The following is a 21032-nucleotide window of genomic DNA, read 5'->3' on the forward strand; positions in this document are numbered from 1 at the left end:
AAACAGGTTAATGGAATTATGTAGTATATATAGATAAAATGATCATTATGTTGCTGTCATTAAATGAACTAAAATGTTAAGTATAATATAATTCCAAAGGTAGAAGAATTGTCTCGTATTCTCATTTATGTCAAGTATACACTTGTTGCTTGCCTGCTCGTGTTACTGCTTGCCCTTGTGCCTTTGTTCCTGCTGGTCTTTCTGCCTCCCCACCCTCTACGCTAAGTGTCCTCTCTCTGAGTTCCCATACTAACTGAGGTATAGCTCTGTCATTGTACAGAATACACTGTACTGTTGCTTTTACCTCTGTTTATTTTTGATTATTTTTGCCTTGGTAGATTGTAGGAAGAGTAGCCTGTGAGTGAGGTCAGTGACATTCATCTTGGTCACTGTAGCACCCTGTATGGTGCCCGCAACTCAGTTAAGTGCTAAATTAGAAGCCATTGTTTATTTTTCTGCTTTAACTTTAAAAAGGGCTCCTGGTTGGCTCAGTCGGTAGAGCATGTGACTCTTGGTCCTGGGATTGGGAGTTCGAGCCCCATATGGGGTTTAGAGATTACTTAAAAAAACAAAATCTTAAAATAAATCATACGTACATACTTACTTTAAAAATTAGTAGTAACCATTTAAAGATTGGGAGGGTATATGAAAATACGTGTTTGTAGCTTCTCCCCCCAAATGAGAAGATTTGGAAACATGGACAGACACACTTTCCAGTGGGAGCCAAATGTTTGCTGTCCCCTCTGGGGCTGTTAGGCCCCATCACTTCTTTGGTGCCAGGAGGCACGCAAGCCTAACTTTTGCACTAAATAAAAGCTTATGTGAGTGCAGGGTTATTGTTGGACATATTTCCTTCCTCAGTGCTCTTATCTAGTCCTCCATGTGCTGGTGACCTCTTAAGATTTTACCTCTAGGCTGGCCCCTGACTGAGCTCCTGTTTGACACGTGTTGGGCAATTAAACTTGACATAACCAAAACTGAAATCTGGATTCCTTCCCTTTAGCACTGCTCACCTCGTTGATGGGCATCACCATGCTCCCGGTTGCTGGGGCCACAACAAACTTTGGTGTCATATTTGTGGATTTTTGCCTTTCTTTACCCTTACCACATAATCCCTTAGATGGTATCTCCTGTTACCTCTGTCTCCAAAATCCATTCTGAATTGAAGCATCTCTCCCCATCTCTGATACTAGGAGCCAGTCTGAGCCATGGCTCTTGCCTCCATCTGGTCTCCCTGTAGTTTATTCGCCACTTGGGAAAGTAATTTTTGTAAAGTGATTTTTTTTAAGATTTTATTTATTTTAGAGAGAGAGAGAGTGAGTGTGAGCAGGGGGAGGGGCAGAGGGAGAGAGAATTTCAAGCAGACTCCATGCTGAGCAGGGAGCCCTATGCAGGGCTTGATCCCACATCCTGGATATCGTGACCTGAGTCAAAATCAAGAGTTGGACACTTAACAGACTAAGTACTCAGGCGCCCCTGTAGAGTGAAATTTTAATCCTCTTGTTTAAAATTTATTTTCCTTTGCAACCAGAAAAAAACCTGGACTCAACATGACCTCATTGTGTCCATAATCCCTGTTATTGAATATATTCCAGTTGAGGGCCTTTGCACTTGCAGTTACCACTTATTGGAGTATTCTGATCCCCAAGATACTCACGTAGTCACTTCCCTCCCCATTCAGCTGTCTCCTCAGAAGGGCCTTCTCTGGCCATCCTGGTTCAAGCAACACTTCTATTCCACTGCCCCATTTCATCTTTTTCCATAGCAGTTACAACCTGCAATGATCTTTCTAAACCAGTGCACTTACGTCCATCTTCCCTCCCAGATGCGGTATTTTGTTTGCTGACCAGTACTTTGACCTGTTCTCTGACCCTTGGGTCAGTTCCCTTAGACCTAGAATAGCAGTGGGATATAGTCGGAACTTGGCATATATTTGCTTAACAGACCAAAACTGATGTCAGTTAACTGTTAACTAGCTATATACGCCTTGGTTAAATTGGTTGTTTAACATTTGGGACAAAATGAGTTACACTAAATTAAGGTACACCAAATAATTTTTCTTGTCTAGTACACTGTATACACTAAGAAATTTATCCTATTATTTTTTTTTAAGATTTTATTTATTTGACAGAAATCACAAGTAGACGGAGAGGCAGGCAGAGAGACGGAGAGGGAAGCAGGCTCCCTGCTGAGCAGAGAGCCTGATGCAGGACTCGATCCCAGGACCCTGAGATCATGAACTGAGCCGAAGGCAGCGGCTTAACCTACTGAGCCACCCAGGCGCCCCAGTTTATCCCATTATTGAGACTATTTTGACATATTTAAAAATCACGTTTTCTGTAAATATTAAGAACATACAGTAGCTGCTAGGGATACAAAGCTACAGATACTTAAGGAAGTTCCTGCCTTTTGGGAGAAAATCAATGTTCTCAATTAGGGTGTCCTGTATACAGGAAGTTTTTCTTTGCTAACTGCTTAATCGGGTTGAGTTCCCTTTTGTGGTTGTGGTTGTTGAGAAGAACGGAATCCAGCAAGGTTCCATACCTTGTGGAACTCTTACACTCGCTAGTGTTTTAAGGGGAAATCGGAGAGAAGAAATCTAGTAGGAGTCTTAATTGTTCAAGAACTCCTACAGGGCTCTTCATTTGCTTTCCACTGGCTTGTGATTATATCAGATTAAGCTCTTAAATGGTTATTTCAATTTAGAGAATTTTGTTTATTTTAAAGCTTTTATTTTTTCGGGAGTGTGGGCATGAGTGGGGGTAGGGGTGCAGGGGAGAGGGAGAGGTAGACACCCTGCTAAGCCAGAGCCCAATGTGGGGCTTGACCCCAGAACTGCTGGATCGCCTGAGCTGAAGGCAGATTGTAATTGACTGAGCCACCAGGCACCCTCAATTTAAAGAATTTATTTATTTTTTTTTTTAAGAGTTTGTTTATTTGACAGAGTGCACAAGCAGGGGGAACAGTAGGTAGAGGGAGATACAAATTTTTAAAAAGATATAAGATCTTTTTCTAAAAATAGCAAGAAATACTTTCTCATGTCCCCAAATCATTGCTGAATTTCTTTTCGCTTTGAAAGAAAAGAAAACCCATTCAACCCATAATATTGTTTATTAAACACTTACAGTGTGCCAAGCCCAGTGCTAAGCATTTTGTAAATACCTCCTCTAACCTACATGACAGAGTTTTGAAGTAGGTACTCTTCATTGCCATTTTATAAGAGACAGAACTATTTCAGTGTGAAGTAACTTGCCCAGGGTCACATAGTTAGAGCCAAGATTATGATCCAGGCTGTTTTTCCAAAGGCTACATTCCTATACTGTATGTTTCCCAAATCACACTTACTATACCTGTTTACTATTTGTAAAAGCATCATGCTTTCAGCAGTAATTTAGGTGAAGGACAGAGAGTAATTCTTGTACTGTTTAGTGGGAGGATAAGCATTTTGGATTAACTTGGACCTGTAAAAACTTTTAAAGCAGTTATATAACCAGGATCCCCAAATCATCTGTTCAGACCTTTGATGCTACTGCTTACAATTTCTGATATAAGCAGTCAGTAGAAATGTACTGAATAGAAAGTTCAACTTTTCTGTTTTCACTTTTCTTCTTCCCTGGATCTGGATCTGTGTCAGCAAAGGGACCTTTCATTTGCTCTATCTGACCTGGAGTAATAGTCTCAAGATATATTCAGGGCAACTGCTAAAAATGCCAAAATGTAGAAAAGTGGTAGTCCTTTTATATTACAGATTGAAGGATGTCACCAAGTATTTTTTATTTTTATTTTTAAAAAGTTCTTTCCTGATAAACCATTCCATTCTGGTTTTTCTTCTTTTCTAGACCATAGTCTTGAGTTTACTTATGCGGTCAATTGGAAATAAGAACACCATTTTATTGGGTCTGGGATTTCAAATATTACAGCTGGCATGGTATGGCTTTGGTTCAGAACCTTGGTAGGTATATTTTAATTTTTAAGATTTTGATATTTGCCCCTTTTTTTCCAGCTTTGTTGAGGTATAACTGACAGACTTTTTAAAAGATTTTTATTTTAGAGAGGGGAGAGCATGAGCATACATGAGTGGGGGAGGGGCAGAGGGAGAGAGGGAGAATCCCCAGTGGATTCCCTGCTGCGTGGAGAGCCTGGGGTGGGGGTTGCGGGGCGTTGATCCCAGGACCCTGAGGCAAAATCAAGTTGGACACCCCACCAACTGAGCCACGTGGGTGCCCCTAATTGACAGACTTTTATTTGCTTCTTATCTAAGGCATATTACTAGATTTTAGTCCATCTCTTACTGTGCCTTTTTTCTCTCAAAATGTATACAATACAGATTTCTCATTTGTGTATTTGTATATTCTAGAATGGCTTGAGGGTAGAGGGGTGTGACATTTTCTATGTGACAGATTTTTTAAATGAGATTCGTTTTTAAATCTCTAATGAGCATTTAATCTGTATCAGTCTGTCATTAGGATAAAACATGTAATCTCAAAGTAGCAAAGCCCTGGAAGCTAGTGTTATTTACCTTCTTTGTTTTTCTGGTTAGAAAAAAACATGTGACATCAGTGATCATTACTGATGACAGACCAGAAGTTCATTGAGAAAGCCCTATTGTTTTGGCCCCAGCTTCCTGTCAGAGAGAAGGCTGTTTCCTTTTCTTGCAAGTCTGGTGGCCTGCAGGGTGATGGCTGTAGTGAGGTCAAGGTTGGGCTGCACAGTTGCGCCTTCATGCTCAGGATGATGGGACTGAACTTGGTTCACTCAGGTTTCATTCCCCAAAACATACTACCTCTGTTTGGATCAAATAGGAGTAAGCATCAAGAGTGGTTTTGTTTTGTTTTAAAGATTTTATTTAACAGAGAGAGAGAGCACGCATGCGAGCAGGAACACAAGCAGGGAGAGCAGGAGAGGGAGAAGCAGGCTCCCCACTGAGCAGGGAGCCTGATGTGGGGCTCGATCCCAGGACTCTGGGATCATGACCTCAGCCCAAGGCGGATGCTTAACAACTGAGCCCCCCAGGTGCCCCAAGAATGTGTTTTGATGGATGTTTTGTTTTCCAGACTAGTTTTTACGAAGAGGCACTCACAATTTTAATGATCTAAAACACTTATTACAAGTTTCAAGGCCAAAACATCCAAGGCTTAGGTCAGCTCAGTAGCATCACACTGAAGCACAAGTCTGTGGGAGCACGGCCTGCAGAGTCTTACTGGCTGGGGAAACTCGTAATGCTGTTTCTGTATGTGTATCATACGGTATTCTCAACACTTCCCATCCCCACCCGCTGCTCAGACCTTAGAGTGACTTGCCCAGAGTCACACAGGAAGGAAGGAATAGACCAAGTACAGTTCTCCTTTTCCTTGTACCACAGCCACTTTGCAGTAATAGTAACTTGAATTCAAGTGTATATTTTGACTGACAGGTACAGTGAAGAATATATTTTTGTTTTGCTGCTTTTGGTTACAGGATGATGTGGGCTGCCGGGGCGGTGGCGGCCATGTCTAGCATTACCTTTCCAGCGGTCAGTGCCCTGGTTTCACGAACTGCCGATGCTGATCAACAAGGTGAGTTGACAAGAACCCATGATAATTATTTCAAAGAACAGAATACTCAAATCCTATTTTCTATCTCCTTCCTCCGTACGGGAAGTGTATCTTCAAAGTAAAGAATTTAAAATTGATTTCACTGTTAAGAGGAAAAGCAGATTTGGGGCACCTGGGTGGCTCAGGTTAAAGCCTCTGCCTTCGGCTCAGGTCGTAATCCCGGGGTCCTGGGATCGAGCCCCGCGTCGGGCTCTGCTCAGCGGGGAGCCTGCTTCCTCCTCTCTCTCTGCCTGTCAAATAAATAAATAAAATCTTTAAAAAAAAAAAAAAAAAAAAAAGGAAAAGCAGATTCCAAGGTATCGTCCTTTGGTGGATATATCTGTAACCATGTCTCTCATCTGTGGGGCCCTACCTGTTCTGTCGCTAGAAAATCTAGTGATGTAGGCTGGCCACCTTATGTTCACTATTATGGGTTTGCTATGATGTGCTAGACATCCTGGGCTTAAGTAACCTTTTTATTTAAATCTTAGGTTTCAGTCATCTAAAGACCATAGAAAACATTTTTTATCTTAACGCTTTTGTGATAGGAATATTTAATTCTCAAAATGCTAACAGATAATTCTTTGAAAAGGATGTGTTTATTCTAGTCATAAGGGGAAAAGGGAGTGTTACAAAAGAGGGGCAGCGATCACATGGTTGATTAAGTGAGGAAGGAAAGGCCTATGGCCAAAGCAAATTGCATTTAGATTTGAGAAAAGATTGCAGAGGAAAGCAAAACTCAAACTCTGTATTTGACTCAGAGGGTCTTAAGTAGCTGCTTAGGGGCAGGTTTTTAACAGTTAATGATTGTGAACTCCTGCCTGATTTTTAACTAGGGAGGTTTTAAAGGGAAATAAAGTGCTTTTGCCCACTTGCTTAAACTAGACCTATGTTTGGGTTGGGTCTACCTGATCTCACATTTTATCAGATAACTTACTTTGTAGAGCTCATGGCTTCTAAGTACTTTGTTAATACCATCTTGGTAAACTGCTAGTGTCTGATGAGAACTTTGGTTTTAGATTGACTTTTGTCTGGTTCTGGGGCAGGAAAAAAATAAACGGTGCATTACATAATTTGTGTAAACAATTTAGGTGTTGTTCAAGGAATGATAACAGGAATTCGAGGACTGTGCAATGGTCTGGGACCAGCTCTTTATGGATTCATTTTCTACATATTCCATGTGGAACTTAAAGAATTGCCAATGACAGGAACAGACTTGGGAACAAACACAAGCCCACAGCACCATTTCGAACAGGTATTTCTTCATTCACCTGATAAAAATGCAGTTCATTTGGCTGGGTTGAAAGATGAATGGGTTTTGGTCACCTAGGCTTTTATGTGAGATTATTTTAGATCTACAGCACTTAAAAACCAAAGCTGAAGGGACTATGTTCCCCTGTATACCTCTTTTTGAAATCGGCTGTACATACCTTTCCCCTCGTCAATTTAAGAATTATCAAACTGTTCTAGTTCATGATGTTACACCTCATGGCATGGTTAATAGCCACCGGTGTGTACCACTGTTTCCTCGGGGACGTGTGTGCTGCACGAGGTCCCCAGGTGAGGCTGCCTTCTGCAGCAAATGGCAGTTAGGTGCTGATTCACATCTTTGCTCACCTGTTTGCTGTACTTTCCCTCCTTACAACTGAAAACATTAACGGCAGACATCGTATCTTTAGCCAACACAAACAGCTCATCAGTTTCTGGCTTGTATAGCAGAGCAGCCAAAATCTTTTAAATAAAAATGAATGTTTGTTTGTAGGCTATACCTAGGTTAAACTGGCTGTGCAAGTTTTTGTTAAGAATGAACATATCTGGGCTAAAACAAAAGCCTTTTGATTCTTAGGTAACAGCATTAACTGTGTTTCCCTCACAGTTACTAGATAATGTAGTTTGCTTTTGTAAACAAAGAAAACGGTCATTGATTCCACTACTGTGGTTGACATAGCATATACTACTTAATTTTACTTTGGAGATCTTCCTGTTGAACTAATGAGGTGAAGGCTCATGAGCCATATGATGTGTTCAGATTCTGTGCTGCAAGTGATAGGCTGTTTTTGAAAAACTCTTGTGGCTCTGTTTCTTGGGTCAGCTGTTATCCTCAGAATTTTATAGTGAGAGTACGATAGTGTCCCTTTCTCCTGAAAAGCAAATGCATTTTCTTACTGTGGCTCTGAGGAAAGAGAGAAGACCCTGGCTTACAATTCATAGCAATCTGATTATTAAAAAGAAGCAGTTTCTTAAGAGTGGAGATTTAAGCGCAAAAGTCCTAATTATCTTTTTCTTTCTCAGAATTCGATCATCCCTGGCCCCCCCTTCCTCTTTGGAGCCTGTTCAGTACTGCTGGCTCTGCTTGTTGCCTTGTTTATTCCAGAACATACCAATTTAAGCTTACGGTCCAGCAGTTGGAGAAAGCACTGTGGCGGTCACAGCCATCCTCATAGTACACAAGCGCCAGGAGAGGCCAAAGAACCTTTACTCCAGGACACAAATGTGTGATGACCGAAATCAGGAAGACTTTTCTATCACACCCAGGTCTTAGTTTTCACCTGTAGTTCTGGATGTACATTCCATTTCCATCTACAATGTACTTTAAGGTTGTCTTAAGAAATGTATCTGCATGAACTCCGTGGGAACTAAAGAAAGAACCAGAACCGGACAGTTTTCCAAAGATGTTACAATTTCTTTTGAAAAGAAACCTTTTGTTTATTAGCACCAATTTCTTGCCACTAGCTTTTGTTTTATTATACATCCTTTAATTAAAAACTATATACGTACCTTCTTAGATACTAGCAACGTCTCTGCTACCATTTCCTTCAGGTGTTGAGCTTTAACTCTATGCTGACTCACAGCGAGACAGAGTAGGTAGTATGGTTATGGACCTGTTCGTTTTTAACATTGTAAAATCTTGGGTCAAATAATTCAAAGCCTTAATGCAGATGCACTAAAGTAAAGAAATGGTAAATGAATTGTTTGCATTAAAAAAAAAAAAAAACTTTAAGAAAATTGTACTAAATCTGAATCATGTTTCAAGCTTGTTTGTAGTAATTTTATTTTAAACATTCACCACTGTTTTTGAAATGAGAAAATATCAGCCATTTAGAATTTAAATTGGGGTAGAGTCTGTAAATCTAAACGCTGGCTCGGGTTTGTTCCCCAGCTACTTATACCACTATTCTTTTAATGTTTGCATAATCACAAGAACCTCAACACTTGAATACATAATCTAAAAATTATATAGTAAAGCTGGTAGCCTTGAAAATGTCAATGTGATATCTATATGTAGATAAATATATATAGTGGCCTTTCAGGACTGTCACAGTAACACTTTATTTACAGAGCTAATGTTTGTCCTAAATTTTCAGGACTCTAGAAGAGAGCTTTATACAATTACTGATGTGAATTTCTCTAAAGTGTATATTTTTGTGTCCAGTTATATTATTTAAAAAGTGTTACTTTGTAAAAATTGTACATAAAGTATTGTATAGTTTACACTGTTTTCATCTTGTGTGTGGTTATTGCTCAATGCTTTTTAAACTTGGAACATTCACTATGGTTAAATAAGGTCTTAAAAGAAATGTAAATATTCTGTTAATAAAATTAAATATTTTAATGATTTTTTTTTTAAAGAAAGTCTTGATCTGTGATTCCCTGTAAGGTCTGTTGGCTTTATTTGTTACCATAATCATTTTTACAGTAACAAATCAAAGCTTTACACCATCTTGCCTTTAATCCCTTTTCCCCCCTCACTACAAAATACTCCCATAGGAAGACAAAAGAAATGGAAACTTAGTCCGTAAATTAAATGGAAGTACTTAAATTCTAAGCATCATCAACAGCTGCAGATCAATGCTGTTTATTTTTATATACACATCATACTCCATAAATACTTTATTAACAAAGCTCAGTTTATAGAAATATGTTAAGTGCAACCTTGTGATTATTAACACATGTACAGCTGTACACTGCAAAACAATTTCAAATAAAAAAGAACTACCTGTATGCCCTAAATCCCATCCAAACCCTGTCATGTTTTTATATATTACATAATATTTACAGGAAAGATTCTAATATCACCAAGAGGCTACTTTCTAGATTATTAAATACTTTCAATTCACTGTAACCAAGTATTCTTACTAATACTCATACAGTATATTGAAATGACAAGTCATACATAAGTCACTACCCAGTAATGGTTACTTAATTTTTTAGAATAAATCCCCTAGTTAAGACTGCTTGCAACTACCAACACAGCTTCAGAAAAATACGACCAAATACTAAATTCTTTGTCTTACCATAAACCTAATAACATTGATATTCATATACTGAATTCTCTTTCCGAATCTATGTAGTAAGGTCCTTGAAAATAGTTTGTTAAATATCAGATGAGCATTAGCAGTCCTTATAAACAATTGATTTATACATTTCATAAGACAATGCTGCTCTGTACCTGGTGATCATCAGTAAGAAAACAAAATGGGACCCTTTGAGTCTGGGTGAAATTTTAGAACCTAATTTTTCTCCAAATAATTCTTACTTGAAACTGGGTTGGTTACAAAGAAGAAAAAAAAATTGTAACTTCTAGCAGTTACTCACTTTGCCTACCTTATTAAGCAAACATTAAAATGATTAGTATAAAAAACAATGAATATTCATGATGCTCTTTAAGTACTTTGTATTGTACTACTTTTTAAAACATTCCACTAATACAGGTTTAACTGAATAACAAACTAATAAAACTCCAAATGAGAGAAAAACTGGGTAAGTATAGATTTCCAGGAAGCATTAAAATCCTATAAACTTTGCAGCTCAAAGCACTTTATACTTAATAAGGTTAACATTGTCCAAATTATTTTTCTAATTTATCAAAATTATCAGAATTAGTTAGACTTGTTCAATAGCTAATTTAAAGATGCTGCAAAGAAAGTATTTACTTGCTATGAAGGATTAATTTCATTGAAGGTAATTTTAGGATTTCCCCTTTATTGTAAATATCAATAATATAGATATCTCTAGAGATAATCATTTTCCCTCATAATTTTGTTGTCAAACTTAAAACTTTTATTTTACCAATGGAAATGATAAAATGAATTAGTGATAGTCTTTGGTTTCATATTCTATCTAAGCAGGTTTTCATTTACCCAGATCCTCAATGACTAGAATGTCTCTTATGAGGATCAACTTTTCCCTCAGAAATTCTGAGAATTTCTAAGGATTCATTTAATAGAATTCATATTATCATTCTATCAAACACCATGTTCACAAATGAAAAAGCGTCATTTACTCAGAATCTTCACTCCGAATCCCCCAAGTACAAACTGGCTCCTCTAGCTTGCCGTGGAACAACAGCAGGAGTTAAAAAGGATCCAAACAATCTAATACAGTAAGCTCAAGTAAACTTTGAAATTTGCTGGCTTAGAATTTTGATCTATGCTGCGCATACATTTTTAAACCATGGGAATTTATAAAATTTCAATAAAAAGTTAAAGACAACACTAGCATTAACTGTTTGTTAACTGCCCAGGGAAATACGCTGAAGATGCAGAAGGGAGCACTGCAGGTTTGGAAGATGTCTGTAATGCTCCTAAAGTGCCATCTTTTTGATGGTCTGCAAATGAGGACAAAAAAAGATTATTTGTATTCACTTAGTTCTACATAAAATATAGTCAATTAAACCACTGTCAAATCCATTTCAGAACTGTCCTCTCACCTGGATTATTGAACAGGTTTTGGCTGAGCCCACGTAAAGGAATGCTGTCTTCCCTTTTCTTCAGGTATTTGGATTCCAGCCCTACATTTGCACCACTTGAAAGGAAAGTAGTATTTATTTTAAAATTTATTTTCACTTGAGATAAACCATCAACATTAACTGTTAATCTACAAACACATACTATATATAAAATAATCTAACTATGTGGGACTCCTGGGTGGCTCAGTTAGTTAAGCAGCTGCCTTTGGCTCAGGTCATGATCCCAGCGTCCTGGGATCGAGTCCCACATCGGGCTACTTGCTCCGCAGGGAGCCTGCTTCTCCCTCTGACTCTGCCTTCCACTCTGTCTGCCTGTGCTCGCTCTCACTCTCTCTCTCTTACAAATAAATAAAATCTTAAAAAAAAAAAAATAATAATAATCTAACTATGTTTATAGCTTTGTTCAAAACAAGTCATTCTTCACTGGTTTCTTAAGCAGTTTATCCATAAGCCAAAGTACCCTTCCCAGTGAACAGCAGACTATCATAAATAACACTAATAAGTCGAAGAGCTAAGATAAAGAATATGGGGAACTAAAAATGCTAGTACTATGAAACCATAAAACCATAATGCATAAGTGATACATGCTGAATGAAAACACATGTTCATGCTTCAAGAGTATCATTTAACCATTTCTATCTCGTATTTAAAATGAGTAAGGGGCACCTGGTTGGTTCAGCTAGTTAAGCCTCTGAATCCATCTCAGCTCAGGTCTCAATCTCAGGGTTGTGAGTTCAAGCCCTGCATTGGGTTCCACACTAGGCATGGAGCCTACTTTAAAAACATAGTAATTAAAGAGTAAACTTTTTCCTTTGCCAAAAGCTCTTCAGAACTTTACAGTACTTCAAAGACGTCATTAATATGCACTATTAAAATAAATAAATAATGAATTCTAGTCAGATGAATACAAATACAAAAGTTTAGAAAAATATGGGGGCATTTACCTAGTTGTATTTTCCCCCTTCTATCACCATACTCCTTTTTTCTAAATCTGTCCAGTGTCAAGTTTCTCTAATAGTTCTATGGCACAAGAGTTTAAAGGCACTTGTAAAACAATGTACATTCTTAAAATTAAGTGGTCTTTTTCCAATTTTCAGAAAAGAATTAAGTGAGTGAATAGGTATTTCCTTCAATTTTAACTTTTTAAACTTTTGATACCCATTGCCACTTTTTCCTAAAAACAAATACAGGAAAAAACCAATTACAAACAAAAAACACTCAAAATAGCTGAACAGTCCTAATTTTAGGGACACATGATTATGTCTGGTTTTTGTACCACAAATATGATATTTTCTGCAAGTAAAATTGTGCTTGGTGTATATGACACAGTTAAATATATAAACATGGTGTTCTACCATTAACAGGGATTACAAATGATGTGCCTCTTATTTAAACAAGTTTTAAGATTAAATATAACATATACATTTCAAGATTTCAAATTTTTTTTTGAGAGGCTCCCAAACTTTTGTAATATTCATACTGGTGACAGTTTTACAGAAGCCAATGAATGAAAGCCAGAGAATGGGGATAAGAAGCCTTTTTGAACTGTTAGTAATTTATTCCGCAGTATACTTGAATGATGCTAGCTCATGGTAATGAGTGCCAGCAGACAGGTCTTAAAATGATTAATTTTTAAGAAGCACAATGGTAAGAAAAAAATAGTACAAACATGTATAGACTACCAGTGAGACTACCCAGAGAGACAAATTTTCATGAGCTATTTAATTCAGTCACAACTCACTGACGGAACAAACCTCACTAAGTAAAACCCATGTATAAGAGCTAAAAAATAGGAAGGGATTTCTGAATAGGCAGAATACGTCATAAAATTAAAGCTTATTTTGGTAGGTATGGGACAATCTCACAAGCCTTATTCTTAGTGAAGAATTCTAGCAGTTTAAAATAGGTAACTCCTGGGGTGCCTGGGTAGTTCATTCGGTGAAGGGTAAGACTTTTTGTTCCGGCTCAGGTCATGATCTGAGGGTCCTGAGATTGAGCCTTTGGACTCCATGCTCAGCAGGAAGTCAGCTTCTCTCCCTCTCCTTCTGTCCCTCCCTTTAGTCGTGCACTCTCTCTTTCTAAAATAAATAAATATTTAAAGTATAAATAAAATCAAAATAGCTGGCTTCTCAGAGTACTTTACACTGGAAGCATTAATTCAGAAAAATGGAGAGCTTTCAGAGGCAGACACAGCCATATAAGAAAACAAAAACAAAACCACACTAAATAGAGTTTAAAAGATTTCTATGTATTTGCCCCCAAACAGATGAAAGGTGGTTCAGTTATGCAGGAAAGTCACTCTTAAAAAATAAATTTTTACATTTATAAATAATAAAGTTTATAAATGTTTAACTGTCTCTTACAGTTTAAAAAAAAAAAGGGAAATCTCTTTTTTTCATAGATAAAGAGAACTCCACTTCAATCCCACTGATCAGCAACTTAAAATGTCACAATAAGTGGGCATCAAAGCTTTCAAGCATGGATAAAATTGCAAACATTAAATTTTATGCCAACAAGTACTTACTTTTCCTTATCAGTTGAGCAAGGCATACTAACAGTTGTTCCTGACTGAACTTCTCCTAGAGGTGTATTTGGTTTTGTAAACTGCAAGTTAAACTGGACCTGTAAAGATGGAGAACACATCATGTAACCTAATTAGTGAGAACCGAGAAAGTTCCATATGGAGACAGGTGGTTCCATCTTTTTTCTGATAAATCTAGACCACAGAAGAACAGATTCAACACGAGCTTTATAACACAAGCACATTTTCGTGAGAAGATTTAACAACAAAAAAATCCTCTTTCTTCTTGTCAAAAAGATTCCTGTGATAGAAGCAAGATGGATAGCATAAAATGATTCTCTTGGGCACCTGGGTTGGCTCAGTGGGTTAAGCCGCTGCCTTCGGCTCAGGTCATGATCTCAGGGTCCTGGGATCGAGTCCCGCATCAGGCTCTCTGCTCGGCAGGGAGCCTGCTTCCCTCTCTCTCTCTCTGCCTGCCTCTCCATCTACTTGTGATTTCTCTCTGTCAAATAAATAAATAAAATCTTTAAAAAAAAAAAAAAAGATTCTCTTAACAATTATTTTGAGGAGCACCTAGGTGGCTCAGTGGGTTAAGTCTCCACCTTCAGCTCAGGTCATGGTCCCAAGGTTCTGGGATCGAGCCCCACATCGAGCTCCGGCTCAGCGCGGAGCCTGCTTCTCCTACCCCTGCCGCCTGCCTCTCTGCCCACTTGTGATCTGTCAAATAAATAAATAAAAATCTTAAAAAAAAATTATTTTGAAACAAAACAAACGTTAATATAGCTGAACAACCTGGGTTTGAATTGCAGGGCTCTATTTAAACACAGATATCGGTCAATAAATACAGTACAGTAGAATGAGGTACCAAAAATCTCCTTATCCCCACCCAAAGTCAGCAAAACTGTATCCTGGATTAACACTCATTATCCAGTACCCAGAAATGTAGAAAATTTCCTTCTACGCAATGTCTAGAGGACCGCAGAGCACCTTTACCATCTCTCTGGGTTGGCTTGACCCACCTGACTCTCTACATGGTCCTCCGGCAGCTCCTGCTTACAGGAAATGCTGGTAGGCTGTGAGCTGCTAGATCCCTGGGCTCTTTGCCCGTCCACTTGGAGAACATTCAGTATGGCCGACAGCACCTCTCCCTGCTGTCAGCTCTGCACTGCAGGCTTCTTCCTGTCATTGTGGAGTTCCCCCGGACTCTTTGGTGATGTGGTATCACTCTGTGCTCCCTGGCCAAGTAGGACCAGTAACTGGCCTTGCCACTTGAGCGAGAATCGCTCTCCAGAGCTGGTTCCTTTACTGCCTGCCTCTCAGTTCAAGCCTTCAGTGAACTAACCCTCACACACACAGGGAGTGGGATGAGGAGCGCCAAAAGCACAGGAAAGTCCTGCTGTTCCAGCCTACCCTGCCTCTTTCCTCTACTTCCCCTTGCTTGTTATCATCTGGCAACTTCTTACTTTTCAATCACAATATAAAATACATTTGTCAGGGGTGAGGTAAAAAGATATATAGGAATATATATATTAAAAATACAGTAGTTTAGTTTGGGGGGAGTCAAAAGTTACATGCAGTTTTTTGACAATGTGGGGGGGGGGGGTCAATGCCCCCAAACCCCAACATAGTTCAAGGGCCAACTTTACATTTATTTTCTAAGATTTTCTATTTATTTATTTGACGGAGAGAGAGATTGTAAAAGAGGGAACACAAGCCGGGGGAGTGGACAAGGGAAAAGCAGACTCCCCGTTGAGCAGGGAGCCTGATGCAGGGCTTGATCTCAGGACCCCGGGATCATGACCTGAGCTGCAGGCAGACGCTTAATGAACCCAGGCATCCCCTCAACTGTACATTTAAGGAAGTGTCACAGCTCTAAAAGTTATCTCCCTACTTACCACAATTATGCATATACCTCATGCATTCTGAGAATTCTTTCAAGAATTTTCAAAGGCTGTTATATTTAAGGATTCTAAATGAAAGCTAGGAATTTGAACTTCAGAGCAATCAAAAGTAGTGCCACCTGGGTGGCTCAGTTAAGTGACTGACTCTTGGTTTTGGCTCAGATCATAATCAGGCTCAGGCTCTGCACTCAGCAGGAAGTCTGCTTCTCTCCCTTTCCAGCTCCCTCCACCCCTCCTCTCTCTCTCCCCGCCCCCAACAATAAATAAAAAATCTTTAAAATAATCAAAAGTAATCCAAGAATCTATACAAAAATCTAAAGATATACGACTGAGGTTTCATACCGGAAACCTATAAATGGGTTGTATCTTAAAAGTAGAGGTATACATATTAAGTCACCAAACTAATAGATTTAAAAAACTGACTACTTGCATACAAAAGGAAAAGGCACAAGAAAACAAGAAATATCTATTTTTAGTAAAAACTCACAATAATAGCAGATAGGTACAAACTATTGGTTAAAATTACGAATAAAAAAAGTAGGGGCACCTGAGTGGCTCAGTGGGTTAAGCCTCTGCCTTTGGCTCAGGCCATGATCTCAGGGTCCTGGGATCCAGCCCTACATCAGGCTCTCTGCTCAATGGGGAGCCTGTTTCTCCCACCCCTGCCTGCCTCTCTGCCTACTTGAGATCTCTGTCAAATAAATCTTTAAAAAAAAAAAAAAAAAGTATAGGCTAATAATGTACTTGACTATCAATGTTCAGTATTCCAAAGTTATTAGTTCTCCCTACATTAATCTATGCATTTCACATGATAACTTAAACGCAAAAAGGAGTTTTAAAAGTGAATTTTTTAAAGAATTTTCCAATATTCCTTATAGAAAAATAAACATGAAAGAGTAAGAAATGTTAAGTACCAGATATCAATTCATAAGATATAGGCAAACGTAATAAATTACAAAACTGGGCAAAATAAAAAGAATGGTCTCAAATACTGAAAAAAAGGTAGTACACCACTGTGATCTTTGAGAGAAGTGTGATCCCTACAACTGACCCAGGTTTCCAAGTGGAAGCACTTTATCTAAATTCAGGTACAGAGGTAAAACATAATTGCTAAGAGTGGAAGAGATCAAGATCAGAATTTAGGGAGGCTGGGGTGAGTGGAAGTTGCAGAGCAGAATTCTGACAAGCAAGAAGCTATAAGGAGGCTCCTAGGTGCTCAGTCATTTAAGCGTCTGACTCTTGATTCAGGTTCAGGTTATGATCTCAGGGTTGGGAGATCAAGAGGCTCCATGCTCACTGTGGAGTCTGCTTGGGATTCTCTCTCCTCTCCCTCTGCCCCTCCTCCTGCTCATGCTCACTTGCTCACTCTCTCTCAAATAAATAAAAATATAAAATTAAAAAAAATATAAAAAGAGAAAAACCTCTAGAAATCTGCACATGGTTCCCTTTTGAGTTTTTTTTTTAAAGATTTTATTTATTTATTCGACAGAGAGAAATCACAAGTAGGCAGAGAGGCAGGCAGAGAGAGAGAGGAAGAAGCATGCTCCCCGCCGAGCAGAGAGCCCGATGCGGGACTCGATCCCAGGACCCTGAGATCATGACCTGAGCCGAAGGCAGCGGCCTAACCACTGAGCCACCCAGGCGCCCCTCGCTTTTGAGTTTTTGTTCAGCACTAGACACATGCATAGGGCAAATCTCCAAAGACTAAAAAAAAAAAAAAGAGATGGCAGATTTAATCTGAACAGTTCCCAAGGTTCACGATCATGGAGATAAAGTTGAAAGTCCTTGGCAAGTATTTAAGGCATTCAGTGAAGAGCCATGAAGGAACATAGCTTTATAGAAGGGCTGAACTACCCCTTGAGTAAAAGCTACCCAGATAACTGAAATAAAGCTGAAGAAGAAAACAAAAAATCCAGAATGCTATGATCTAAATGGTCCAGTCAAGACACAGGGTGACAAAATGGAAACAAACAAGCCCCATCTATATGCTGCTCCCAAGAAGATTTGCTTCAGATCTAAAGACACATGAAGACTGAAACTGAAGTGATGAAAAAGATATTCCACAAAAACGGAAGCGAAATAAAACCTACATAGCAATACTTACATCAAACAACACAGATGTTAAAGCATAACAAAAGATAAAGAAGATAAAGAATAATAAAGGGATGAATCCAACAAAGGGATACAACAATTGTAAATATCTATGTACTGACCACTGGAGCACATAATAGGCAAATATTAGCAGATGTAAAGGGAGAAATTGACAGTAATACAATGATAGTAGAGGATTTTAACACCCCACTTACATCAATGGATAATTCAGGCAAAAAATTAAGTGGGAACTGTGTCTTTGCGTAACATATTAAACCAGATAGACTTAACAGATACATATAGAATGTTCCATCCCAAAACAAAAGAATACACATTGCTTTAAAATCACATGAAATGGGGATGCCTAGGTGGCTCAGTCGGTTAAGCATCTGCCTTTGACTCAGGTTATGATCCCAGAGTACTGGAATTGAGTCCCACATCGGGCTCCTTGCTCAGCGGGGAGTCCGTTTCTCTCTCTGCCTACCACTCTGCCTACGTGTGCTCTGACAAATAAATAAAATCTTTAAAAGAGTAAAGTAAAATAAAATCACATGAAACATTCTCCAGGACAGATCACATATTGGGTCACAAAACAGGTATCAATAAATGTTAAGACTGAAATCGTATCAACCACAACAGTTACGAAACTAGAATTTACAAGAAAAAAAAACTGGAAAAAGCATAAACACATGGAGCTTAAATAACATGCTACTAAATACCCACTGGGTCAATGAAATAAAGGAGGAAATCAAAAACCACATGAAGACAGGGGCGCCTGGGTGGCTCATTTGTTAAGCATCTGCCTTTGGCTCAGGTGGTCCTGGGATGGAGCCCTCATCAGGCTCCTGCTCAGCAGGAAACCTGCTTTTCTCTCTCCCACTTCCCGTGCTTGTATTCCTTCTCTCACTGTCTCTTTGTCAAATAAATAAATAAAATCTTAAAAAAAAAAAAAAAAAGAAACCAAAAATCCAAATGAAGACAAAAGAAAAAAAAAAAAAAAAAAAGAACAATGCCCAAGCCGGGGAAAATAAAGATTAGAGCAGAAATAAATGAAACAGAGACTAAAAAAACACCGAAAGAGATCAATGAAATCAGGTGGTTCTTTGAAAATATCAACAAACCTGACAAACTTTTAGCGAGACTCATAAAGAAAAAAGAGAGAAACAAAATAAATAAAATCAGAAAGGAAAGTAACAACCAACACCACAGAAACACAAAGGATTATAAGAAACCAAAATGAAAAATTATATGCCAAAAATTGGGCAACCAAGAAGGTACAGATTCCTAAAAACCTACAATCTTCCAAAACTGAATTAAGAAGAGAGAGAAAATCTGAACAGCTGAGACCAATTTCTAGTCAATAAATTAAATCAGTAATCAAAAAATTCCTGGGACACCTGGGTGGCTTAGTTGGTTAAGCATCTAACTCTTGATTTCAGCTCAGGTCATGATCTCGGGGTTCTGAGACTAAGCCCCACGTCAGGCTCCGCATTCAGCATTGAATCTGCTTCAGATTCTCTCTCTCTCCCTTTCCCTCTGTCCCTTTTCCCACTCATGCTCTCTAAAATAAAGAACATCTTCCAAAACCCCCAAATTCCCAACAAATCAAAGTTCAGAACCAGATGGATTCACAGGCAAATTCTATCTAACATTTAAAGAAGAATTAATGTCTATTTTCTCGTCAATCTATTCCAAAAAATAGAAGAAAGGAAGCTTCAATATGTAGATATATTCTACAAGGCCAGCATTACTGTCACAATAAACCCTACAAGACAAGACACTACAAAAAAGGAAAACTAAAGGTCACATCCCTGAAGAACACAGATACAAAAATCCTCAGCAAAAGGTAGCAAACAACATACCATAATATAATAAAAGCATCAATCACACTCCACATCAGGCTCTAAGCTCAGTCAGGGAGTCTGCTTGTGGATTCTCTCTCTCCCTCTCCCGGTGCCCCTCCCCCTGCTTGCAAGCTATCTCTATTATAAATAAATAAATAAATAAATCTCAGGTGAAGGAAAAAAGCATCATTCACCCCATTTAAGTGGATTTATTCCTGGGATCCAAGAATGGTTCAATATCTGCAAATCAACCAATATGTGAAACACCACATGAACAAAAATCACACAATCATCTCAATAGATAAAAAGAAAAAGCATCTAATGACTTCAATACTCATTCATGATAAAAATTCTCAACAAACTGGGTTTAGAGACAACATACCTCAACATAACAAAAGCCATATACGACAAACCCATATCATCTTGAATGGTGGGAAACTGAAACTTTTTCCCTTAACATGAGGATCAGTAAAAGAATGTTCACTCTAGCTACTTTTATTCAACATGGTACTGGAAGTCCTACCCAGAGCAATCAGACAAGAAGAAATAAAAGGCATACAAAGTGGTAACAATCACCATTTACAGATGACATGATACCACTGATAGAAAACCCTAAAGACTCTACAAAAAATACTATTAGATTAAATGAATTCAGTAAAATTGCAGGATACAAAATTAATATACAGAGTTGGTTGTATTTCTATAGATTAAACATGAAGCAGCAGAAAGGGAAATTAGGAAAACAATTCCAGGCACTCCTATGTTTACAGCAGCATTATTTAGAATAGCTAAGTTATGAAAGCAGCCCAGGTGTCCATCAATTGATGAATGAATAAATAAAATGTGGTATACGTATGCAATGGAGTGTTCTTCAGCTCTAAGGAATGAAAACTTGCCATTTGCAATAACATGGTGCAGCTATAATGGTAAACAAAACAGGTCAGAGAAAGACAAATACTATATGATTTCATTCATTCATGGAATTTAAGAAACAAAATAAGCAAAGAGAAAAAAATAGAGAGAGAGACCAATAATAGATTCTTAATTATAGAGAACAAACTGCTGGTTACCAGAGGGAGTGGGGATGAAGGGATGTGCTAAACAGCTGGTAGCGATATTAAGGCGAGCACTTGTGATGAGCACTAGGTGATGTATGGAAGTGCTGAATCATTATACTGTATACCTGAAACTAATATAACACTATGGTAAGTAACTGGAATTAAAGCTTTAAAAAAAGGTGCTCAAATAATCTGAAGAAGCACTTCTCCAAAGACGATATACAAATAGCCAAAAGCATATGAAAAGATGCTCAACATCACTGATCATTAGGGCAATGCAAATCAAAACTACAGT

At 38.3% G+C, this 21032-nt stretch overlaps 2 protein-coding genes across 3 annotated transcripts in view; one reads left to right on the forward strand and one right to left on the reverse strand.

The window, feature by feature from the left end:
- Window positions 1-9065, forward strand: part of MFSD14A (major facilitator superfamily domain containing 14A) — a 42178-nt gene extending 33113 nt beyond the window's left edge. For both annotated transcript variants that reach the window (XM_059138078.1, XM_059138079.1), the window contains 4 exons: window positions 3840-3952; window positions 5458-5555; window positions 6665-6828; window positions 7866-9065. In XM_059138078.1, the coding sequence (XP_058994061.1) occupies window positions 3840-3952; window positions 5458-5555; window positions 6665-6828; window positions 7866-8072 (582 nt within the window). In that variant the 3' untranslated portion in view covers window positions 8073-9065. The remainder of the gene's footprint in view (window positions 1-3839; window positions 3953-5457; window positions 5556-6664; window positions 6829-7865) is intronic.
- Window positions 9066-9407: 342 nt separating this feature from the next.
- The window catches only part of SASS6 (SAS-6 centriolar assembly protein), a 45342-nt gene continuing 33717 nt past the window's right edge, over window positions 9408-21032 (reverse strand). The window contains exons 15-17 of the mRNA XM_059138076.1: window positions 13847-13944; window positions 11284-11378; window positions 9408-11181 (exon numbers count right to left, since the gene is read on the reverse strand). Of these exons, the coding sequence (XP_058994059.1) occupies window positions 11075-11181; window positions 11284-11378; window positions 13847-13944 (300 nt within the window). The 3' untranslated portion in view covers window positions 9408-11074. The remainder of the gene's footprint in view (window positions 11182-11283; window positions 11379-13846; window positions 13945-21032) is intronic.

This window comes from Mustela lutreola, chromosome 10 (assembly GCF_030435805.1).
Source record: "Mustela lutreola isolate mMusLut2 chromosome 10, mMusLut2.pri, whole genome shotgun sequence".
Classification (NCBI taxonomy): Eukaryota; Metazoa; Chordata; class Mammalia; order Carnivora; family Mustelidae; genus Mustela; species Mustela lutreola.